This window comes from Anas acuta, chromosome 1 (genome assembly GCF_963932015.1).
Source record: "Anas acuta chromosome 1, bAnaAcu1.1, whole genome shotgun sequence".
NCBI lineage: Eukaryota > Metazoa > Chordata > Aves > Anseriformes > Anatidae > Anas > Anas acuta.
Window position 1 is genome coordinate 177,824,627 of NC_088979.1, and position 26,588 is coordinate 177,851,214.

A 26,588-nucleotide genomic window follows, 5' to 3' on the forward strand; every position below is an offset into this window, starting at 1 on the left:
TGAAGATTTATATTTGTTTTCCTGAGAGGAGAATCAGAATTTTAGGATGTGAAAGAAAAAAGTTGTATGGGTAATTTCACCCCATTAAGACAGACAATTTACCTATTCTTTCAAATGATCTGTAACTTTCTCCTTTGCCCTAATGCGATTGTTTCTCGTATTTTTTGTGCTTGTTACTGTTGGTCACTGATACAACACTGTATTTTTCTAGCAGCACAGATTTGTAACTGTGTGGCTCAGATACCAGAATTTTCTTGTGCATTGTTTGAGCAGCTTATGCTTTGCTTCCTTTCAGGAAACTATGCACACCATTTTTACAGGAAGTTCAGTCTTCACCAGACACAGTGAGTGGTCTGACTCTTGCACTTCAGTAAGGAGTGTGAGCATGAGCAGAAAGAAAAAATGCATGTAGCTTTTTTTTTTTCTTCTTCTTCTTTTTCTTTCTTGAATTCATATAATGGAAATCATATATAAAAGCTTGGCCAGGATGAGTGTGTATTGTCAAGCTGAGTCAGAAAGAGGACTTCCTAGAATGTTTTGGTAGAATATAATTAATAAGGAGTAAATAAAATAATAGTAGTAGTAATAATAATAATAACCACAAACATTTTCCTTTGTGCTAAGTATTCATGACAATGATTACATGTTAAGCACATTCAGCTTTGAAATGAACGTAAAAATCTCTCAGATTATAATTTTTTACATTGCTTTTCCTGTCAGCATATGAAACTGCTGTTTTAGCTGTGTCAGTGTATAATAAAGTCAGGTTGCCTGTGGGGCACAGGAGGGCTGCAGAGATGGAGGGCTGCCTCTACTCCAAGGCCCTGCCAATCCCACCCATGGGCACAACAGCCAGGTGGGATGGTCCTGTGCCCATCTCCTAGGCCCTGCTTACTCAGAGGGAATGCCCATAGCCAGAGGACATCAGTAGCAGAAGAGACTCCTCTCAGTGTCTTTAATGTCTGTGTAGATACCTATTGCTTCTCCATCTACTCTCTTATTTATTTATTTACTTATTTTGGTAGGTGGTACCTGATGCACTCTCTCTGTTTCTCCTTTTTTTCTACCACCGGCAGTCATTGTATTAATCACCCACGCTGTAGAAATCTGCAGTAACAACAAAGTAGGCATTGTTGTGGACCTCATGTCTAATCCCTGCTTTCTGACACAGAATTTCCATTTTCCACAATTCCACTATTGCTGAATGTGGCTGACTTTTGGCCTGGGCTCCTTGAGTCTCTTTGACCTAGAGCAGAAGGGAAGCTGTTGCTCCAACTCTAGATTACTGTGCAAATACAACATGTTTGTCTTCAGTTAATTTCATTGCTTATCAATGAGTGGTTTATCATTTAATTATTTCCTTACTTGTAAAATTTGTAGCAAATGCTTCAGCTGTAGTGGACTTTACTTATGATTATTTTTTTTTTTTTTTGCTTTCCTATTCCTTTTCTGCCCTCACAAACTGAAGTGGCTCAGCTCACTTTATATTTTTCCCTTCTCTATCTCCTTCCCCTCCAGTGCTCTCATCTTGTGGGTGGTTGCTATCTGCTCTTTTTTTCTTTTGATATTTTTGCCCTAGTATTGTTTTAATAATGTAAAAACCCAAGTTTTAGCCTGTTCCTTGCTGTTAGTGCCCATTTGCTTCTCCTATTCCATTTTTCTTGCAGCTGTGCTGTACCCTTTTCTTCCTTTGGTTTTCTGGTACTTGATAGCTGATGCCAAACCTAGCATCAACTCTAGATTGCTAGAAAGAATAGCATAGAGAAAATGAATGCAGCAAAGGTTCAGAAACTCAGGCATCAATTTATGTATTTCTATTTTTGTACCAATTTTTTTTTTTTTCCCTTCACTGTCTTTTTACACACTCCATTCTTTGTTGCTGTCCTTCTGTTTTTACTCCTATTTCTTTCTTTCTGCATGTTGTTGGTTTTGTTAATAGCAGCATTATGCAATTATGAATTATGGAGATGATGAAAGACAAAGTGATAAGAGCAGGGGGCAGACTGATATCTGAGGTGGAACACTTCGGAATCTTCAGAAATTCTGTCTGCAGAAATTCAGAAATCTGGAGGACTTAAAATCAAGAGAACAGTGAATCTTAACATTCACAGTTAAACTAATAAATGTCAAGCATTAATTAATAAATTTAATAAATAAATTAATAAATTTCAAGCATTTGCCCTTATGCCCCTTTTAAAAACAAACAAAACCAGACCAAAACAAACAACAACAAAAAAGAACAGCCAATTTCTGTATGTATTTGTTTGAGTTTAAAAGAATGCTGAAATATCTGAGAACCCTGTATATAGGATCAGTAATGAATAAATCTGACCTTTGGCTGTTTTCTCATTCAAAGGTGAATGGTGAATGGGCTAGGCTGAGAAGCCAGGACTGCTTTTTGTCTCACCATCTCATGGTTTTTGCTACAGTGCAACAGTGACTATAGCTCATGCTTGTTGGTTTGTTGAGGAAGAGAGCAGAAGATGGTGGAGCCAAGAGGACCTGTTTGCGCACTCGCACAGGTTGTGGCTGTTAATGACACTGAGGTTATCTATCCTAGCCGGTATATCCTGTTGTGTCGCTTATGAGGCAATACCCAGCAAGAGATATCCTGTTATTTGTAGTTTTTCTTTGAAGTTTATTTGATTTGGGAACAAGTAACACAATGGTGAGAGGCATCGAAAATCTTCCAAATGATTGAGTTAATGTATTAGATTCATGGGACTCCAGTGTGTCTTTATGCAGTGGTATAACCATATGTTGTAATATGCACTAATTGCATAAGTGCTGTAATTGTCATGCCAACAGCTTGGATTACTTTTTTGCATGTACTGGTTAATTACCCTTCCTTTTAAAATTGGAAGTTCAGAAGCAAGCCATGCTGTTCCTCAGTGAGGTGGGATTGTGTTGTTTTTCTACACCTTTGTATGCTTTACAGTTCTGGGGACTGTCTCCACATCTACTAAATGACCGATTATTAATGGTCTAGGAATAGATCACTTTCACCACTTCAGAAATTAACAAGCCTAATTCTCCGATTCTTAATTTGTGCGTTATTTTGTTTTCATATCCAATATCTACAAGTCACTGTGTATTATAAAGCAAAATTTAACAACAAGAACTACAAAAAAAAAATCAGGTAGATCAATACTTCTCTTAATAAGCATGCTATGTGGAAAACATAGGAAGAAATACCTAAGCATAATAGTTAAGTAACTATTTAATTCACCTTAAATACAAAAAGAATCACCTTCAGAAGTCATTGATTAAAGTGTAAATGACCAACAACATGCACATGGAATTCTGGAATGTTGATCATAAATTAATCTGGCATTCCACATATCTTTGCAATGACAGTTGCTACTGTAAGTATTTTTAATGCTGTGAAACATAAAAGCAAATACACTGAAGTTCTTTTTCAGTCCTCTAGCAGAATATATGAGGTAAAAAAATAAAATACTGTAAGTGGGAAGCTTGGAGAAAAAATTCCCACTTTTGAATACAGCCTTATATAGAAATCTATTTCCCGCTACCTACAATGTCCTTTTTTTGTGTGTGTGTGTGTGAATGGGTGCTTCTCTTCTTGTTGTTGTTTTTCTATTTTTTTTAGTTTCAAGCTACATTTGTTTGTTCTCAAGAAGTCAAAAACTGTATTCTGCAGTAAGAACTGTATTCCACCTTATGTAGATGTAGCTTATCAACCACCACATTATGTGAATCATTTTTATTTCTAGATGTGGTCTAGAAATAATTTACATATCATTTGCAAAGTTTACATATCATTTGCAAAGTTTATCATAGATGCCAATATTTTCAGTCTCACACAACTACTGCTAATGATGGCAAGATTTGTGTATGATAAGAGTATTTTCTAACGGGAATTAGAAGACAAAAATATATTTGTATTTTGAGATAACCGTTAAAAGACAGGTAACTGAAAAAAGTTAGTCTCACTCAATCCAGCAATGATAAAAAAAATTGCTGTTGCTGTTATTAAAAAAAAAAAAAAAAAAAGCAGTCATTCCCTCATTTAAAAAAAAAAAAAGAAAGAAAGAAAAAAAGAAAAACCAAAAACACTTCAGGGAAGAGGATTTGTAAATACAGAAATTCACTCCACATGTTCAGTGGAAATGCCTATCAACTTTGTAAACCTCTGGCTACCAGCCTTTTTCATGCTTCCCTGTGGTAAATGCTGCTTTTGGGGTATGTCAAAGACATCTTTAAACAATTTCTGCAACCCTTCAAACAATGTGTAAGGTCCCGCAGAGCTTCCAGAGGAAGGCACTGCAGGTGTCTTTGCACAGATTTAAGAGTACTCTTAGCACCTTCTTGTACACTTATGTCGCCTTCTCAACCCATAAACACACATGCACACACGTATTTGCCATTCTTGTCAGCCCTTCATGGACTGAGAGCTGACAAGCTAAAATGTCTTTTTCCTTTGTCCCCTTACAGCCCCATTGCTGTTATACCTGGTGCTCTCTGGATGTGTTCTCAGACATATTTTTAACAAAGTGTTCTCAGTGTGGGTCTTGTAAAACTCAGCAATTTTACTACAGTATTTTCTTTACAAAGAACATCCTGTTTCATAATAATTTATTGTATTCATTTGAAGATGTCCCCATGTCTTACAAGAAGCAATTCTTAAAAGGTAGTTGATGCTGTTAGTTGGAACTTTGTTTTCCTTGTAAAGTCAGCATGGTATAAAAAATTCAGTGTAAAAAATTGATTTTAAAAGATAGATTGTACCTTGATGGTACCTTGTTATTTAGTTAATGTATGCTTTCTATGATATGGAAGCTGCACTATATGCTATTTATGTCCTAGAAAATATTCAAAAATAATTGCTGACAAAAGCCACTTCACAGGTTGACTCAGAGGTACATCTTGTAATCTGATTGTTAATATTCTGGATAGCTAGGCAGAGAAAACTATTGATGTAGTTTGAAGATCTGCATAGAGACTAGTCAGGATTTTAGTTAAAATGTGGTGAGGAAGAGAGATTGAGATATTTGAGTTCTTCCAGCTTCACTGAAATTTTATGCTTATTGAGCATATAAATGCATACAATTTGTAATATTTTTGAAAAGGTAAGATTTTTTGCTAGTCAGTTTGAACTGTCACCTTTTATATCTTAGGAATTTATGTCTTTTCCAGAAGCAATGTGGAATCACCTTAATTTTACTCTAGAATACAAGTAGCTCCTAGTTTTACTGTAAAATCCATGACTATCTGTCATTTGCTTTATTTTCCCCCTCAAGCCTGGGTTTGTGTTATGAAGTACTGATAAGAAACAGAGGCCTGATTCTTACCTTCTTACCATGTGGTCTCTTCAGCATGATCCATGCAGAGCAAGTAGAAGCAGCTACCGCTGAGATCAAACAATTTTCCAGGCTCAAATTAGCATGCAGATCTTGCCTTTCAACATTAACGGACCAAAGCAGGACCTCTCTATTTCCTAAAAAAAAAAATTCATTCACTTAGTGTTTTTGCAACTTTTTTGGGGGAGGCAGAGAATTGACAAGCATATTCTGAACTGAAGTACTATTCCGTATTTTCTCAATATGTGAGAATGCCAAAGGTTATATTTTTTTTTACACCCACCAGTTTTGCATTTTTATTCCACCCTAGTCCACCTGCAAAAATATTGTTTCTATGGCCTGATCTGATGTCATGAACTAATGTGTCATAAGCTAAGAAAAACAGTGCTCTTACCTCTCCAGGTATGTAGTCAGATGATCCAGGCTGTCAGTGGAAATTTTTTTTTCTTTTTTTTTTTTTTCATCAGTGACATTGGCCAGCCTATCAAACTCCATAGGCATCTGTATCAGATGCCTTGGAATTGCTTTTGATGTGATTAGGGTACTAATTAGCTGTCTCAATTTTTATCTCCCTCCTGATGTTTTCTTTTGATTCACTTTGACTCTGAGGAGCCTGTATTCTGTGATGTTTGTTTTTGTATTGTGTCTAAAATCCCTAATGATAGCTTAAACTGTCCTCTTTTTGTCGAGTATTTCCCTGTGTTTACATACATTTTTCTGTTAAATGCATACATCAGGACTTTTCTCATAAGAATAGCTGTTATTTTCTAGAGGTGTAAACCATGTATTGTCAGTGTGAATATATATGTGCTATGGATTTTACAGTCCAAAGGAGAATGTGCATAGTAACTTCATCTAAAACCATCGGAATCATAGCAAGTGTTTAGTACTTGAATATTTATTCACCAGATAGTAACATTACAATTAAATTATTATGTAAAGCCAGTTAAATAACAGCAGAAGTTACTGTATTAAGGCCCACTTTGCAAGGAAACCAATGACAAGGAAGCAGTGAAACATGCTAATAGATTTTATGCTATAGCAATATATTGGCTTTTTATTGCTTTTCCACAGGCAGCAGATTCATGTATAGTTATTACTAGCTACATTATCTGCTAGTTTTCTATCAAAAAAGATTCAATCTATTGAATCATTAATCCAATATTTATCATTCTTATTGAAAATCCACTAGTGTTAGTACTATATAAAATATTGACTTAAATGTACTGGTTTTGCTAAAGATTAAAAACATATTAACCTAAAAAGCACATTTCTTAGGACATTTGAAACTATTCATTCTGGATGTTTAAACTGACAATATTTCTGTGTTGTGTGAGGAATGATTTTTATTTCTTTAAAAATCATTGGCATACAGTAAGTGACCAATGCCATACTGATTTGAAGATGCTGAATGTTCATACAACTCATATTTGAAATTTTGATGTGTATTGCATTAGTTACTGAATATCAAGAATAAAATTTTTGCTCATACATAGAGTGCAAAATGGGATCTTTTGTAGCAGCACACGGCCTGTTTAGAATGATATAACAGGCGCTGAATGTTCACATATCAAACAAAATGCCATCTTTCTGTAGAAAAGAGGTGTCAAAAAGTTTCTTTGTACCTTTAACGCATGTGATTATGTAGTACAAAATGCAGAGTTTGTAAAATTTCTTGAATATACAGGCAAAAAATGAATAATTCAAAACAACTCATAAGTTCTACATTCTATTGTATCTTTTATAACGCAGGCAGAAGATAGCATTGTGTTCCCAGTAGAGCTGAATTTGCACAAGTTACACCTCTGAAAATGCCAGATGGTCTATGGTCTACTTTTGAGAGCTGTCACATATGTAAAGATTTGAAAAAAGAAAGACAGCTGAATGAGAGCAGTGGATCATTAAAGAGAGAGTGAGAGTCCCTGGGTATCACTATGTTTTAAGAAGCATTGTGTCGTTCCCCATATTACACTTCTTTTTTTTTTTTTTTTTTAAGATATACACAACCTTTAAAAAATAAGGTAAAAATATTTCTGTTTTAAACTGAGTGGTTGTAGCTTAATCTTGGAACTGTCAATTGCTTTTGTTCTTTATGCTAGAATGCGGTCATATGGTTCCTAATTGGTTTCAAGTGTGTTTTAACCATAAGATTCAAGTCTCCCTAGTGCAAAATTATCAATAAAGTTAAAATAAATTTAAATTGAGATAACTAATCCATTTGGGGTTTTATTCCATTTTGATTTGACCTGCATATCATATGTGAATACTGTAAAGCCAGTCAGCTAAAAAGTTGTATGGTAATGCTGAAAGACTGAAGCATGAGTACTTTGGGAACAGGATTATTATTAACACCCTCCCCCCCACCCCCCCCCCCAAAATAAGCAAACAAAACCCCCACTACCATAGTAAAAATACTAATAAAAGCAAAAACAGTAATTGTTTAGATTCCCCAAGCCTTACCATTCACCCACAATTTGACAGAAAATCACAAAAAGCTTGTAATTTTGTAGATTGAATTTTGGATAATTTCTCATGGAATAGAATCATAGAATATCCTAAATTGGAAGGGACCTGGAAGGATCACTGAGTCCAACTTCCAGATCCCCAAAAGGGCTACCCAAAAATCAATGGGTGACAACATGTCCAAGAGCACTGTCCAAATGCTTCTTGAACTCCAGCAGGAGTGCCATGACCACTGCCCTGAGGAGCCTGTCCCAGTGCCTGACCACCCTCTGGGTGCAGAACCTTTCCCTAACCCCCAGCCTGACCCTCCCCTGTCCCAGCTCCATGCCATTCCCTCGGGTCCTGTTGCTGTCCCCAGAGAGCAGAGCTCAGCGCCTGCCCCTCCGCTCCCCTCCTGAGAGAGCTGCAGGCCGCCATGAGGCCTCCCCTCAGCCTGCTCTGCTCTGGGCTGAACAAACCAAGGGACCTCAGCCACTCCTCATACATCTTCCCCACTGGACCCTTCACGGTCTTTATAGCCTGCCTTTGGACACTCTCTAATGGTTTTATGCTGTTGAAAGCACCAGAAATACATAAACAAGTGCAAAATGCTACCACCAATTTATCTGTCTTGAAAAAGATCATAACTGTCAGTTTAGAAGCTTTAGAGACTTATGCTGGTAATGAGTCTGCTCCTATTTTAGGCAAGAGAAAACTAAAAAACTTGTTTTGGGGCTCCCATGATAGTCTGGAAATGTAAACAGCAAATATGTGCTGGAATTGAATTCCAGAGGCAAGAAAGTACCTTGCCTATGCTTCTGCTCATACATTTTTCAAGCAATAATGCAAAACTGAAATGAACAGCAGCTTTGGTATTGCCATTGAAAACTTTTGTAGGCAAGTTAGTTCAAGTGTAAGGATACCTTTGTACTCCTGCTCTGTTGGCCTGGAAGCTCACGAGCAGTTACTGTTGCCAATGGAATGTAATAATCTTTGTCACTGCCGCATCTTTGGGGAGTCTAATAGCATAAATGTTCCTCTAGCCCTTCTCTTCTTACCTGCAACAGAAACTTTTCACTTTTATAAAGTAGGTTTACAGTTCGTGTTACTTTGGCCTAGACTGATTTGTGCAGTGTAGGGTAATATTTTCAAAGTCTTATTTGCTCTGACTAAAAATGTCAAATGGAAAATAAAAACAAACAACATCCCCCCCTCCTTTTTTCCCCTTTCCTTTCCTTTCCTTTCCTTTCCTTTCCTTTCCTTTCCTTTCCTTTCCTTTCCTTTCCTTTCCTTTCCTTTCCTTTCCTTTCCTTTCCTTTCCTTTCCTTTCCTTTCCTTTCCTTTCCTTTCCTTTCCTTTCCTTTCCTTTCCTTTCCTTTCCTTTCCTTTCCTTTCCTTTCCTTTCCTTTCCTTTCCTTTCCTTTCCTTTCCTTTCCTTTCCTTTCCTTTATTTAAACCAAGATTTAGTTTAAGATTAATCTAAAGTTTAATCTGGACAAGTATATGATAGTTGGAGGAAGCAATGTGTATATGATATCAGTGTCCTTGATAAAAGGGAAGTGTTGAGGCTTTATTAGGCAAATTCAGAACTGGGAGTCCTTTTAAAGACCATACTGGTCTGTGTGTCCTGATAGAATTCCAGAATGGTTTGGGTTGGAGGGGACCTTAAAATCACCCACTTCCAACCTCCTTGTCATGGGCAAGGACGCCTCCCACTAGATCAGGTTGCTCAGGGCTTCATCTAACCTGGCACCTCCAGGGCATCTGCAACCTATTCCAGTGTCTTTCCACCCTCATAGTAAAGAATTTCTTCCTTATATCTAATCTAAATCTACCCTCTTTCAGTTTAAAACCATTACTGCTTATCACTACACCCCCTGACAAAGAGTCCCACCCACAGCTTTACAGCAGGCGTCCTTTAGGTACTGGAAGGCTGCTTTAAGGTCTCCCCAGAGTCTTGTCTTCTCTAGGCTGAACAACCCCAATGCCCTCAGCCTGTCTTCGTAGGAGAGGTGCTCCAACTCCTTGATCATCTTTGTGGCTATTGGTAGTATTTTAGTATTTGTCCAAAAGTTTAATCATGTGTATCTGAAGTGAACAGTGTAGCTGTTTCCTTTAAATGAAACTAAAATTACCTACACTTTTAAAAATGTATATTTTATGTAAAATAATATACTACATATATATAATATACATACAAAGCTATACTGTGAAATCATCAGAAAATTTACATGAATTGTTTAAAGAGATAATGAATTGCAGTCCTGAACAGTGTTTGCTTTTACTACTGGTGTTGTCTAATCTCTCTGAGAGTTCAGTGAAAATCTTAAAGAAAAACTGGGGAGTTGGGAGAGGGAGGATGGCTTTTTTTTCTTGACATTAAATTTATAAATAGTCAAAGATAGGCCTTCTTGAAAACCTCTTTATGTCCAAGCAAGATAACAGTGTTTTGATTAGGAGATGTGATTGGTCTGATGCTTTATGATGATGAAATCTTGTGTTACTATCTTTATAGTTTAATTCGTTTCAGAACTTAGTTTTTTTGTTGTTGGTGGTGGTGTTTTTTTTTGTTTTGTTTTTTAAGCTTCTTGAACATTGTGACTGTTCTTGTTCTTCCCAGCAATCCATGAGTTTAAGCTCAATCTGGTGTTAGTTACCAGAATACTCCTATTCATATCTAATATACTGGTAGCCTTTCAGACTTGTCACTCTCGTTATTTTCCGAAGACTGGCAGACTGGCTAACTGGTAGTTTCACTTCTCTTTCTGCAGTCTCTATCTTCTTTTCTGTACAATTTTCTCCTTATTGTTTGTGTTTCCTCCCATTCTTCATCTGGCTTTCTTTAGCCCAACTTTACCTCAGTTTTAATACTTTTTTTTGCTCCCATTCCTGACTTTTTACTTCTTCCCATTGGTTATCTTGTTCTCTCTGTCTAGTTCAGAAACCTATGAAACAGTGCAGTGTTGATTCTATATCTCATCTAGACATGCAGCATATATTTTTTTAATTACATAATAATAATTTAATAATGGTTAAATTTAATAATTTAATTGTAATCATTTTTAATTTAGGGATATTTTTTGCTTTCTTGTTTTGATGGAAGATGTTAACTTTTAAAACTGTTCTCAGAACAGTAAGAACAAAGAATTCCCAGTCTTGCCTGAAATGTTCAGTTATCAATTTACAGTTTTAATTAACGCTTTCTTTCCCTTTCATTTTAAGCACAACCTCAACGCTTGCCTCAGCCAAACACTTCAGCACTGGAAAGGGGTGAGGAAGAAAGTGGCAAAGTACAAAATGGCCATGTGGGCCTGAGTAATGGAAGTGGAATTCACAATGGGGTCAAGCATGCATCTGCAGACAACAGAAAACTTTCATCTCCTGTTTCAGAAAAAATGCACAGAAAAATTCAGTCCACCTTGTCTGTCAACAGTGACGGCAGCAAGAAGAGTAAAATAAGCTCTGCATTTTCTCAAAAGCCAGGTACTTCACCTGAAGGTAAGTAGATTTTTTTATTAAAAAAAAAAAAAAAAACAACCAAAAAAAAAACTGAATAAAGACTAGCCAAACTCCATTCTCACTAATAATTACACAATCAACTCAAAGTAATTGAAGAGCATGACTCATGCTCCAGAAGCAAATAGAAATCATTATGATAAAACATAAGTTACTTCCCCAAAGGAAAATATTAAGTATTTGAAGGAAATTGAAGCAATGGGAGATTTCTTGCTCTCAAACATTTGGCCAGCATAGTCTGGTGATGTTTAATTCTTTGTAGTTAGTATCCTGAACTGATAGAAATTCCAGTTAACGGCGTAACGGGTAGACCAGAAAAATGTTAAAGCACTATTTCATAACATACTACACATAACATACACATACTTAATTGTATACTTAATTGTATGCTTAAATACATAGTAACTACTACATTGTTAATACTTAACAATGGCAGGTTCCATGACAGTAGTTTGTTTTTAAAAATGTTCTGTTAGGAGATATTCTGACTAGCTGTGAGGTCTGAACACTAAATAATAAAATTTGGAAATGTGCTTTGATGATAAATGTGTCTTATGCTATATTTAGGCTGTAAATACTTTAATGAAAAAGCTTCATATTCCCTATGCACAGCTTAAATAAACAAAAGTAAATAATTTTGCCATATTTTTTTCAGCTCTGTGTGTGTTTTCACTGCTTGCAATTACTCTAATGGTCCCAGAGTTCCTGAGCCTCTACTCAATCTATTGCCTTCCCATTAGCACTAATATACTCAGAGAGCTTTGCTCCTGCCCATTACAGGAAGGGTGCAGAAGCTCTATAAATTTTATTGGTTTGAGGCAGGCTTTCTTTCAGAATGCAGGTCAGATCCATAGGTGCATCTAGTTAAAAAAAAAATAAATAAAAACATCTTGGGGGGTAAGAAAAGACACAGATTATCAGAAAAACAGGAGGCTGTACTGTTCAGTGAAATGGGGAGGATTCTCAGTGTGGATGGAAGCAAAAGGGATCAGAAAGACTGTATGTATGTAGTGGCTTGGGTGAAACCCACTGATTTCAGTGGACTGACTTCTTTTGGCTTCTACTACTTCAATCAAGCCTACTGCGTGCATCTATGTAATAATATCAAGTAGAGCTTCATTTGTACTGGGCCATGGGCTGGTCTTCCTTGCTGTGGTTTATTTTCATATATATCTTCAAGAACCTAATGTTATTTTTGACTTGTGCTTTCAGTTCTAAAATTTCTTTCCAAAACTGAGATTTCATTCTTGCTATATTCCCCTTCTCTCTTCCCGTTATGTGAAAAACAGTTCATCCTCCAGCCTTGCATTTTTCTTATATATTTTTCATTCATGCAATATCAAAAAACTGGAAGTCAAGAAAAATAGATCTGTTCACAGAGCTGATACAAAGTGGCAGTTGCTAAATTTAAGATATTCAAACTCTGAGAAACAAATTCTAGCATTATACAGAGATAGGTTCTGTTCTGTCCATGCCCTTATATACTTATTTATGGTTAACACTTCCTTTTTCTTCTAAAATTGCAGTTTAATTGCATTTAAACCAATAATAAGTACTAATAAGTACCACTTATTAAGTAATAAGTACTAATTAGTACCACTAATAAGTACTGTGACTGAGGATTTCATAGACACTCTTGAGATGGTATACACAAATTAATTTGGACACAAGTTCTACAACTTCATATTCTGAATCTTTTGTAGGCAGAGGTATTTTTTGTGAACAGTTTTGTATTCTTGATCTAATGACATTTCTGTAGAAACTATTGAAAAGATTCACAGAAAGATGGAGCAGATAGGAAACGATTTGAAATTGTCTCTTTTCCCTTTCCTCCCCTTCCCTCTCCTCCCTCTGCCATCTGCATTTTTATATGAAGATCTAGACCATGGAGTCAAGTCAGCATTCCAATATATGCTGTTTAGAAACACTTCACATCCAGTGAGGCTTAGGAGGGTGTAAGTGCATTCACTAACTCTGCTCTTCCTCTGCATCTATTATTAATCCATATCATCCCTGAAGAAATCTTACTCAGCTCCATGACTTACACTACAAAAACAAAAAAACAAACAACAAAAAAACACAAAGGAATTATGAAAGAGTTGGAGTTTCTCTTTTAAAAAACAGTTTTTAAACACTGTTTCAGTTCTAAGGATTTTTCAAAAGGACTGGATAGGTTTCACTGCATGTTGTGAAAAAATGATTATATATATTTTTTAATTTATATAATAATGTTAATGATATTTAACATGTTTTGTGTCAGAAGTGTCACAGTTCTTGCAAGACTGTGGTCTGTAGACTACTGGCAAAGTGAATTGTCACTTTGCACCTATGATATGTAGCACAGAGCAACCTTGGAAACCTGAAAAAGAAATTGAAAATGAGTAAAAAAAAATGAGACAATTTAGTTGCTGCTTTTGGAAGTTTCTGTTTAACTACACACAAGAGAAGAAAGGAGGAACAGTCAAAAGCAACTTAAAGAAGGAAGGAAATCTAAAGGAGACAGTAAAGAGGCAGCTGAACAGTAAATCTAGGTGTTAGGAAATGAAGAGAGAGAGGTAACTGAGTACATACATACAAGTGTATCAGAATGGTGGGACACAAATAATAACGATGTACCCAGGGCTGGAGAAGAAAAGGTGAAAAGAAACTGGGCAGTGGGGGGATGGAAGAGGAATTTAATTAACAGAATAGGTGGAAAGGAGGGGCAAAATGAAATAAACACTAATTATTTTGTAAAATACATGTACAAGCCGAGCTTTTCTACCAAGACTGTATGAAGCTTGATGATAAACTTTTTTTTTTTTTTTTTTTTTTTTTTTAAATAAAGCATTTTTTTAAAAGAAGTTAATGGTGGAGAGAAGGAACACAAGTTTTCAAATGGAGTTCTCACTTGTGGTCAAGTTGCTGTGACCTCACAGATTACTACGATTGTTAGGGTAGCAACCAAAATTCTGACAACCTGTCATAATCTGAGTTTAGATTAGCACTGAGTTTAGCACTTCACATATTTGAAACGTTGAGAGCATGCAACTACTGTGCTCATCTGAACAGGATAGCTCATTAAACTACTGTAAGCAGATCATGAGCCAGACTCCTTTATGTATGGCAGATCTTTATTTCATTCCTTTTCAGGCTCCCTAAACCAGAGAGGCAGGACAAGGCATCTTCTTTCCAATTATTATTTTTTTTTTCCCCAAAATAGGTCACTGGAAGTTTAATAAAGCTAGATAGCTGGATGCAGGAGAGAGGTAGATAAAGCTTGCAGCATGTGTGTGTATGTGCATATACAAAGGTGCAAAGGAGCTTTTTCCCTTTCTTTTGTTCCCCTTCCCCCTTTCCCTTTCTTCCATTCTCCTTTTTTTTTTTTCTTTTTTCTTTCTCCTCTCTCCTCTCTTTCTCTCTTTCTTTCCCTCCTCTTTCTCCCACTCTCTTTTTCTTTCTCTTTCTCAAATTTTCTTTCCTTCTCTTTCATCCTTTCTTTCTCTCCTTTTCTCATTTTCTCTCCTGCTTTCTCCCTCCTTTTTCTTTAATTTTCTTTCTTTTTTTTTTCTTTTTTATTATTTCTTACATGCACTTCTGAAATCGGCCCTATCAGCCCTTAGACAGCTACTTAATCAATATCCTGCAAATCTCTTTACTTGTGCCAAAATTTCCATTGTTATCTTTTGGAACTTGCTTTAAACTGGAGTTCTGTCTGAGCAAGAAGTATTTTAGTACTTTAAACTGTTTGTTAGACAAGGTTGTGTCAGAAGGCAGTTGTCAGTCAGGCAACTAACATTATCATATGGTCAAAACTATCATTTTTAAAAAAATATTTTGAAAAGCAGTGTGTTTTAAGCATGGTTTGTACTTTTGCTTGCATAGAAATCTTGGCGTATGTTTTACACATTGTGTTAAATAAGCGAGTGGAACACAGGGCCTGCAATGAAGAAAGATCTTTCCACAGCATCCATTTTATAAGGTCACAGTCCAGCTGGCATCTAACTAGTGTCAGTATTTGCCTTGATGAACAATGGGAATGAAAGCTGCAGATTTGAAGGAAGTCTTAGGTATTGTAAATTGGCACGTTTCATAGTATTTCTATATGTTTAACATAAAGAACCTGGATCATTTTTCTTCCAAGGTTACGTCTGTATTAAGAGTTTAGAATATAGGCTTTGATGAAAGTTTCTATTGATTTTGCAGTGTTCTGTTCATTTTGCCTGTTCAGGCAATATTTTAATTTTCTTGATCAAGAGAGACGATCATTTTCTATTTTAAAAAGCTGAAATATCACCTGTCATGATTTGTAACTTTATTGACCCCTATCTAAATAAATGGAGCTCTGTTTTCCAGGGATAGCTATACTCCATCTGACATGTCAGTTTATTCTGTCTGTTTTTCTTCTTTTTATTTCAGAATTTTAGTGGACATGGTGAATTTTCTAAAAGAGGATGGGAAGCAGAAGCTGCAGAGGAGCTCCACATAGTATGGGCATGGCATTGTGTTAGCGCACGTGCAGCTGCTCTGTAAGCTGACATCCCACCTCTGGGTAACACACACCTTTTAGAAATGTGGGCTGGGGCAGTTTCTCCATGGCTCACCTCCTGTTTGTAGCTGAGTGCTGTGCTGATCTGGCCAGGGCTATTATTCCTGGCCATGGCTTATCCCTGCCTGCGCCGGTGGCAGGAAGCCTACAGCGCCTGCTGGGGCTTCTGTTCAGGGCGCTGCGGGGGCCCGGCACGAACACCCGCTGAGGACCTCAACCGGCACTTTGATTGCGGGTTTGCCCTTTTTTGATTCTTGCTGTGAGACAGCAGAGTGCCTGGAGATTTGTTTTGAGTTGTCTGAACTCCGTAGATATAGTTAGTAAAAAGCTGACCAAGGTCAGTATGCTGTAAGTGAGCTTATTTACCATTACAGACAGGGAAACCTTTTATCATATGTGACCTGCCTGCTTGGTATGAAAGCTTATTGGGTCAGTTTGTGAGAGGTTAGTGTCAAACATTACAAAAGCAGCACAGATCAGCCTGCCTGTGTGCTTCTCTGTACACTTTTTTTCAGTTTAACTTCTGCAGATCTTGTACAGTTTAGATGATAGTTCTCTTAAAATCTGTTTCTTAAGCAAAGCTGCATCTTTTCATAAAAATGAAAAGGAGGGGATAAAAGGGAAGCTGAAATAAAAGAAACATATGTGTAAGTATTTACAAGAAATTAGATATCAGAACAATGTGTGTATGGAAAGATTTTAGAAATAAAAAGTAACGTGCAAATGTTTGAAGACATGTACATAGACAAAAATTAAAGCTGTTTCATTGCTAATATTATTTCTTTTCTTTAATTGAACATAGCTATTATAACCATGATAAGATATAATGTGGGGCTCCCTGGGCTTTGAGTATCAGTGGATAAACAGTTTTAAGAGATTTTAAGCTGCTAGTCTGGATATTGTCTGAGATAACGTTTATAGCCCAGTTAAAGTAGGTGTTATTTGTAACATATACGCTGGCTACATCAGCGCAAGGTAGCTGGAATTACATGTATGATCTAAGCAACAAAAACTTGGACAAGTTTGCTGAGCTTCTATTTGCCTTGGCATTGTTTTAAGAGTTTTCATGAAGTTCCCTAACAAATCTGTGACTTTTGGGGATGTGCCAAAAGTCTAAGGAAACAGCTTTACTTACACTGGTATTTAAAAACGCTGCATGAGATGACCCTTTTAACTTCAGGTTGAACTTTTATCCCAGGATAATAATGAAAGGGTAATTGTGGATGAGATTGTGTGTCTGAAAGTGAATCTGTTTTTTTCCACTAACAGTGGGCTGGTCTAATAAGATATATTCTCAGCGCCTACAGACCAACCCTATCATAATTTATGTCATCCAGCATAGTTTCTGGGAGCTTGAATCCTACTCAACAAATGTGATACAATGTTTTGACTGGCATGGTGTAGTTTGGAAGTCTGGAGGAAAGTCTTCATTAATGGTGGTCTTATGTAATGAGAAATAGACTAGTTTCTTCTCTCTCTGTGAAAGTATTTAAGTGAAAACTTAAATTCCAAGAAACTTAGAAGTTAACTATTTATCAACATTGCTGCATCATGAACAGCAAGGAAGATGAAGTTTGGTCCTTAGTAAAAGGGCACCCCTAATTCTCATTTTCATGACTATCTCTAATGGGGAAAAAAAAATAAAAAAAAAACTTTTATCCTAAAAAATAATAATAAAATAAAATAAAAATACCACTTATATCACTTTAAACTAGCTACTTTTAAGGTAACATAGGTGTTGTGTCACAACTTATATTGCTGTATCATTTCTTTAACAAAAAAGGCTAAAATATGTTCAAAGTTTCTAGAAAACATGTTATCAGGCCTTAAGATCATCAAATTTACTTTTTACTTTTTTTTTTCCAAATATATAAATTACATTTAATTCCAATTGGAATAATTTGTTCCACTATTCACTTATCTGCAAAAACTATTAGGATTTTGATGTAGTAAGTTCAAAGAGAGGATATTAAGTATAGTCTTAACATGTTAAATTAGTTGGTATGGGTACCAGGGAAGAATTATCAGGGAGTGCAAACAGTAGAATATATATTAGTGGTATCCAACACGGTATTGATAAACCTGGTATTCTCTCTTTGGGAGTTTTATATAGTATCTTCTTCACAGATGGCTTTCTCTGACCGTGGCATCCTACAACAACAACCAAAGGAAGTATTTTAAACTCTATAAATTTTTCTTTGAAACTGGCAGATTGGGGTATGAATATGGGTACTAGTCAAGAATGTTTTGTATAATATATAGATATAAAATCATAGAAACATAGAATATCCTGAATTGGAAGGGACCTACAGCGATCATCAAGTCCAACTCTACCCAAAAATCAGACCCTGTGTCTGAGAGCATTGTCCAAATGCTTCTTGAGCCCTGGAAGGCTCAGTGCCATGACCACTTGCTGGGAAGGCTGTGCCAGTACCCAACCACCCTCTCAGTAAATAACCTTTCCCTAACATCCAGCCTGAACCTTGGACCCTGGAGCTATGTTATGAGACATTAAGGTCTTGTGTCACTGCTATTACAAAAAACACCACGACTGCATCTTTTCATCTTATTTATAATTGCATCAGGAGATAAGCTAAGAAGTAGGAGTCACACATGAAAGTCATTCTTCCAACAATCCATCCAGAAAAAAGGTATTGCTGATTTTTAGAGTCATGATTCTGAATTCAGCTGGTCAGGCAGAGCTAGGTAACAGCATGTTTTACCAAGTGTTGAATACACAAGGAAATTAAAATAAACAACAACAACAAAATTCTTTTAGCGTTTCAGTCAGTGAAGAAGAGATGGAAAGATCCTCACTGAGTTTATGCTATAGCATTAAAGGCAAAGGCAAAAAAATATTATTTCTTTCTGTTATCTTGGGCCATATTTGGTAGCTGTTACCTTGGAAATACCATAATTTAAACCAACATGGCCTCTACGTTTAAGTATCGATTTAGTGTAAAGGGAAATTATTATTTTTTTTTTTTTTTTTTTTTTTTTTGAGGGGGGGGTTGGGTCCAGAAAGTGCAGTCCCTTTTGGTTTAATTTATGAATTGTTTCTCTTGTCCATCAAAAAATATATATGTTATAATTTATATAAATGTTTAGTTCTTACCCTTCAATTTTACATATCCCTGTATGAAGCATGCAAGATTTGTCTGAGCATCTTGTTTTCAATACTGATACTCATAAAGTTTTATTAAGGTGTTTTGTTTAAAAGTTATTTGTAGAACAAAATTTGTTATGGTACTTGGTTCTTGCAGTTGTATTTTAAAGATGTAAAATACTAAAAATCTCAGTTCTTCAAATATGAAGGCTTCTTAGATACAACTCTTGGCTTCTTTATCTTTTTCCTTTGCATTAAAAGAAAATCTGAAAGGAGATTGTACCTGAACAAATTTAACACCATCTCCATGACAACCAGCTAATTAATCGCTATTGGTATGGCTTTGGTCCTCTTCCGTGAACGGATACTCCCCAGCTTTATTTCACATATCTTCTGTGTTTTCTATGAAGGTCATTTATTTAGTGACAGCATTTCCTAGGAAAAAGCAGCCTTTTTAGTACAGGCAACAATTGTCTTTAAAAATAGCTCAATCTTACCTGCATTTTTCTTCTTTTTTTTTTGATGTTTAAATTTTCTTTTTCACTTGGGTGTATATGCTCATTATGTATGTTGTGACTGTGACGACATTGCAGTACAGGCATTCCCAAGATAAGTTTGGATCTAACTCACGTAATAATTAGGAGAAATCCATCTGCAGCATTGTGGAGGTAGTGTGAACTAAGGATTCAGGTAGTTGCTTTCATTCTTGGGAAAGATTTTGCAAGTGGTGTTGAACTGTGAGCTGCATTGCTGTGAGTATTGTGTGTTTAGCTGCTGGCCGGGTTAAATCACAACAGCTTGCTAGTGTAAAATCAGCTCTGTTCTATCCTGCAGTCAGTTTCTTCAGTGTTAGTGACACATTGATTCAATCAAGATACTTGCCAGGGTTACTCCATCATTTTAGATATTATAAATATGTTTTAGAGTCCTGGTAATTGTATTACTTCTGCAAATAATTGCAGGCTTTCCTCAAAAATAACAGCCTCCAACCTGTGATTTCTATGAAGATTCAGTACTTGGTCAGAGGAAATGTCTGCATAGTTCAATATCCTGTTTTTGCTAATGGCCTCTCATAGCAGATACCTGTGAGGGACTCTAGGAACAGAAAGGATGAGATGATGCAGGATATTTTCCCCAGAACAACTTCCCAATCTTCAAATATCTGTGGATAAAGGAGTTAAAGGCTTGCAAGCTGTAAGAAGAAAAACAAAAGCTGTTTATGAAAGAACAATATTCTCCAACTGAATGTTTTGTGTATTTTAAAGTCTTCATTTTCTTTCTGGGCTGGCTGTACCCTGCCTCTTACAAATTAAATATGCTTCGCAGACATTATATACTTACTATTGCCTGAATGGTTACACTCAAAGATTTGTGGTCAACAGTTCAATATCTGGGTGGAGATGAGTGATGAGTGGTGTTCCTTAGGGATCTTTACTGGATCCAGTATGGAACATCTTTGTCAGTGACATGGGCAGTGGGATTGAGTGCACCCTTACCAAGTTTGTAGATGACACCAAGCTGTGTGGTGTGGTTGACATGCTGGAGGGAAGGGATGCCATCTGGAGGGACCTTGACAGGCTCCAGAGGTGGGTCTGTGTGAACTACATGCAGTTCAACAAGGCCAATTGCAAGACCCTGCACCTGTGTTGGAGCAATCCCAAGCATGAATACAGGATGAGCAATAAGTGAATTGACAGCAGTCCTATGGAGAAGGATCTGAGAGGTGATTATGGATGAAAAGCTCAATATGAGCCAGCAGTGTGTGCTTGCAGCCCAGAAAGCCGTCGTATCCTGGGCTGCATCAAAAGAATGGCCAGCAAGTTGGGAGAGATTGATTCTTCTTCTCTACTCTGCTCTTCTGAGACCTCACCTGAATAGCTGCGTTCAGCTCTGGGGCCCTCAGCACAAAGGGCATGGACCTGTTAGAGTGGGTCCAGAGGAGGATAATCAGAGGGCTGGAGCACCTCTCCTACAAAGACAGGTTGAGAGAGTTGGGGTTGTTCAGCCTGGAGAACAGAAGGCTCAAGGGAAACGTTATAGTGGCCTTCCAGTACTTAAAGAGGGCAGGAAAAGGGGTAATGGTTTTAAACAGAAAGAGGGAAGATTTAGATTAGATATAAGGAAGAATTTCTTTACTCTGAGGTGGGGGGAAGGCACTGGAACAGGTTGCCCAGAGAAACTGTGTATGCTTCATCCCTGGAAATGTTCAAGGCCAGGCTGGTTGCGGCTTTGAGTAATGGGATTTGTGGGAGACACCTTCCTATGGCAGGGGGGTTGGAATCTTTAAGGTCCCTTCCAGTCCAAACCATTTTGTGATTATATGACAGTGAAAACAAATCCCTCAGTCTTCAGTTTCAATTTCATTGGCACATGTTTAATTCCAGTGTTTGTGTTTTTCTGTCCTGTCTCACGGACTTATCAAATGTTTGAAATTATTCCATAGTTGAATAAATTCCATTAAGTTAATTCTTTTGGTGCTTTTTTTTTTTTTTTTTTTTTTTTGACTGTGAGTTGCCTTTCCGGTTACCTTATGTAATTTAATAGTACTTGAGAGAGATGAGTATTGACATTCAGGTACAGGTGTGAATTCTCCTGAAACAAAGTAATTGGGACTGAGGATCATGGATATGGATATTTTACATAATAAATGACTGGAGAAATAAATTTAAGTGGACGTTTAGTACTTGGAATTTTCATGAAATGAATTGGAGAAAAGAAGCTTACACCAAAACTGGTAATTGAATAGGAGATGTTAGGCTACATAAGTGACCTTGAAGATAGGAAACATGTTCTTTATGGTGTTAAGATTATGTCTATTGTGAATCATTGTCTTTCAACAACTTATCTGACATTGTTATGCATCTGTATTCAGAATAACATTTAAATTTTTTTTCTCTCTCTCTCTCTCTTTTTTTTTTTTAATATGTGACATTCTACTGAACTGGTATATGTGAAGATTGCTGTGTTCACTGTATCCTGGCTTGCTTGTTCTGTGAATTTCTCACTCTCTGTAACATTGTACTGGGACAAGCATCCTGTGGCATCTGCACATCGGAGGCCTGCTGCTGTTGCTGTGGGGACGAGATGGGAGATGACTGTAACTGCCCTTGTGACATGGACTGTGGCATAATGGATGCATGTTGTGAATCTTCAGATTGCTTGGAGATCTGCATGGAATGCTGTGGGATCTGCTTCCCATCCTGAAATACTTATCCCTTTCTAATCTCTTAAAAACTGGAGAGCTTTTCTTTAAATACATTTGAAGAAAGACAAGGTAAGATTTTCACACAACCAACTGGTATTGCACTGTTCATTCCCTATATATAAATATTTTTTGTAAGCAGTCCTCAAATCTATCTTCTAACACAAGTTGTATAGTTTTGTATGTGAAACTCAAGCTACATTCCAGCTTCCTTTTGGCTTTGCAAATGGAAGATTTTAATGAAAATGAATTATAGGCCTGATACTGCAGGCAATATATGAGGGCAAAGTTGCCATTTGAATTTAGTGACAGATTTTAGTTGGAGTAAAGACTACAGGACAAAGCCTTAAGTATTTGCCTTTACCTACTTTAACGTTTAAATGCTCAAATGCCTACATACATAACATTCCATTACAGGAATTCTTAAAAGCAAAATGTCTTTGTTTCGGTCTGCTTGGGTTCGAACTAACCTTGTTCTATAATCTTAAACTAAATTCAGTTCTCAACACCACTAACCTACTGTTGGTTTTGCTACCATGGTCACACTGACAATGTTTCTTTTGTTTTGAATATCTCATTTGTTTGAAAGATATTCCTCGTATTATGTTAATAATACATGTAGATTTGGCAATCTGGAGTCAATGTAAATTTTACTATCAATTAGAGTACCAAGGTTTCATTGTTATCAATCAAGACAGAATAGAGAACTTTTGTTCTACTTCATTACTAATATTAGTTGAAATGCTTCTTTTTAGAAACAGACTTTGGAAATCTGTGTAGACATGAAATATATCCATAGACTAATAAATTAACAAATCTTAAAAATTTGGCTATTAAGGGGAATATATCAAAAGTTAACTCAAGAATCTAAATCTGTACATTAGAGGCCCTGCCAGGTTTTGTGGCTTTACAGTTAGTATAATGTAATTTAATATTTATTCATTGTGTGAGCATGATCCATACAAGATTGCACCATTTAAACTGGATATAAAGACCAAATTAAAAACGACTCAATCAAGGAATTCTGTCATCATATATGAGAATATTACATTTGCTTTTTGCATATGTTTTAAGTGATATTTTTTAAAAAGCTATGTAAAAAAGGGATATATTTTAAAAGTATATCCTTTTCATATAAAAATAATATAATTTGAAAAGTTGGTAAGTACACAGTTAGGATTTGGTTGGCAATTTTTTCCCTATTATACCATTAAGACTTTCTGAGAAAAATCTGTCTTTGTCTTTGCAATTGTGAAATTAATTTAGTCCAATGCATAGAAAGGTTTACGACATTCCCAGATTTAGGGAATAATGGTACCCATTTTATTTCCCATTTGCTAGTTTCTCCCCTCTATGTCTGTAGCTCATTAACTTTACTGCATAAAACCACCTGTACATCTTGATCTCACATACTGAATCTTTCCTACCTACACTTCAGATTTCCTATTTGGAGATTGTTGGATCTAGTAAATTTATACCTTGTTAAAGAGTCATCAATAGCCAATACCATATTTCTGTTAAGTGAATTGATCATAAATGTCTCTTTCCACTGGAGTGAATTCAGTTTATGCAAATGTGACAAACTAAACATCACAGGAATGTGAAGCTAAGTCAACAAATTGCCTTATATTAATCCAAGCTTCTACCTGTGAACACTGACTAGTAGTGCCTACTACTGCAAGTTATCACTGAAGGTAAAATAGCCAAATCCTCAACTATATTTGGGAGCTGGGAGGTGTTACCTTTTGCCTTAACATCTGCATATTGTGGTATATTCTGATGCAATGCAGATTTACTCAGAGGGTGTCTTATCTGCTTTTTGATAGTAACTACAAGAAGTGATCCATATGTGGTGGTTTGGTTTTGTTTTGTTTTCCCCATATGTTGGGCCAGATTCAGATCTGTGTTGCATAAACTGAGTACATTTCCATTAATGTCAGAATTTTCCATTGGTGTAGTTCCAGTTAGAGAGCACAAAGATATTATGGTAATAGGCAGGCTAATAAGCAATCATATAGCTAAATTGATAAATTCCCTGAGCTCAGAATCAGGCCCATGGGGCTCAATTATGACTCCTAAAAGTCTGAACCACATTGGGAAGGGGGAAGAGGTGCATTGGTTGAGTGGCAGTGCCTGGAGGCATTTTGCCTTTGTAAGGCATAATGCCTCTGGGGAAATTGGGGGCATCACAGTGAGCACTGGGACTTGATGCACCTTGGAAAAAGTGTAGACAGTGCTTCACCCATTGTAGGCCTATGGTTGACACAGTGGTGGTGGGGCCATGCTCTCTGGGGCCAGGTAGCACCACTAGCTGTCTGTCCTTCCTTGTGTCCTTGTCACCACAGAGAGGTGAATTATGGCTGTTTCCTGTCTGATTGTGCTTCTGGAGGTGGGGAAAAGTACTTCCTGTCTCCTGTCCTGTTAGGACATCCCTGCCCGAGCATTTCCAACTTTGTGTTTGGAAAACTGCACATTTGCATTTCAAGCTTTCAGTGAATACTGGATGTAAAAATTACTTTTACCACAGGATGATATAGTATAAAAAACGAAAATGTTAATCCAGGGAGTATCGTCTGTGTAAAAGAATTATACAATTTATACAATCCCTTGTTTCTTCTTACATGAACTCAGATTTTGTTTTGATTGTTTGAAATTATGAAAATCTGAGGAATGTATTTACTATTAAGAACATATTTCTAGTATTGTACTGTCCAGTACAAATTCTAGATACAAGAGCTCTGTTGATGCACCTATGCATATGTGTACACTCTCCTACACGTGCACACACACAGAGATATATTTCTTTTCCCATTTCATTTGTGAAATACAAGAAAGTGAAAATACTGTGTTTATTAACACAGTGATTAGAACTATAAAATTATTACAGTTCAAAAAAAAAATTATGTGATTTGTTTGACATTTAAGTGTAATCTGCTACTATTTGTCATAGAGATATTAGCACTTTTGTAAAATGTATCTTTGTAGCAGAGAATATTAGTATGTAGTTTAAGGATTTCCTTTTTATATTTATATTATTAAATTCTGTTTTGTAATTTTCACTCTGTAGACAATCTTATATGCACCTTGTGTCATTAAAACAATCATAATTAGAAGGAGACAAATGTGAAAATATAGTTTAAAACATCAGAACTTAATTGTATTTTATAAGAGTTCTTGTGAACTTGTACAGTGTTTCAGTATATATCTCTGCAAACTGTCCCATTTTGGAAAAAATGGTAACTTGCTATTTGTATTTTCTATTAACTGGATGTGCTATTCTCAAACACTATTTTGAAATAAAGATCTTTATTTTGAAACTTCGGTATATCTTCTAGTTTTGTCCTGTTACTGTTCTGAATAGTAATTTTTTGTATTATTTGTGATTTTTCTGTTATAACACTTCCTGAAGGCTTTGACCTTCAGGTACTCTGCACAGAGAGCATGAGCCAGAGTAGGTGAGCTGTCTTACAGGTGGATCTGTGCCATTTTGGGTGCCAGAATCTGGGCTAGCATGAATCTCCACCATGTAGCCCAACAATGGAAAGTTCATCATTAAGGAGACAAATTTGTGTCTGAGTGCAATTGTATTAATTACTGTATTGTATTAATTTTAATTAATTGTATTAACTCTAGTCATTATTCAATTTGATCAAAATGAGAATAATTTCAATGCATCTGTTGGAACAGTCTGGTTTTCTAAAAGCAAGCTGAACAGAGTGTTCAGTTGGTTCATAGCACTGCAGTAGATAGATAAAGATGAAATGGCATTTGTGGCCTATGGCCTATTTGTGGCCTATGTACCACTATTTTAAAGCTTATGCTACTTTAAAAACACAGAAACTGTTGTCTTTTACACTAACTTTCCTACATCTAATTTAAAATTATGTAATGTATATACACATTGCATATTGAATTATATCCATGGAACATGGGCTCTTAGAGGGTTTAAAATAATGCTGTTTTGTCTCCTGTGGATGTTACACGGGTAGTGTATTTAAACTGACAGAAATTCTGTGCTCAAGTGTGTACCATGAGATCTTGCTGTTGAGACTGTGCCAAAATTCTCTTTGTAAATAATTGTTTGTGTAAGAACACTAACAAAAATATGGACAATTACTATCTGAGACTTACTACAGGTGCTCTAGGCAGTGTTTGTAGTACCTAATGTTTCTAGAAAGAAAAGACTTATATGAAAAGTGACCGTGATCAGCATACAGGAACTTCTGAATTGAATAATGTCTATTTCAACTACAGTACTTTAGTGAAGAACTGCTTCTTAATTTTGTTGAATCATTTGGTGTAATCTTCTGAATGAAAAACATTTCTGAGCTCTTCGCTTTTTTTTTTTGTTTGTTTGTTTGTTTGTTTGTTTGTTTTTTAATCTTAATGATTGCAATAATTGATGTACATTCTTGGAGCACATTGCCATTTATATTGGTGCATTTTCATAGTAAAGCTCCTTTTATCATTAGC

The 26,588-nt window shown here is 36.2% G+C and overlaps 1 protein-coding gene across 3 annotated transcripts in view; it reads left to right on the top strand.

The window, feature by feature from the left end:
* MDFIC (MyoD family inhibitor domain containing) overlaps nucleotides 1-25,440 on the top strand; it is a 50,637-nt gene extending 25,197 nt beyond the window's left edge. For all 3 annotated transcript variants that reach the window (XM_068669522.1, XM_068669524.1, XM_068669523.1), the window contains 2 exons: nucleotides 10,986-11,261; nucleotides 21,870-25,440. In XM_068669522.1, coding sequence (XP_068525623.1) covers nucleotides 10,986-11,261; nucleotides 21,870-22,117 — 524 coding nt within the window. In that variant the 3' untranslated portion in view covers nucleotides 22,118-25,440. The remainder of the gene's footprint in view (nucleotides 1-10,985; nucleotides 11,262-21,869) is intronic.
* The last annotated feature ends 1,148 nt before the right edge of the window (nucleotides 25,441-26,588 follow it).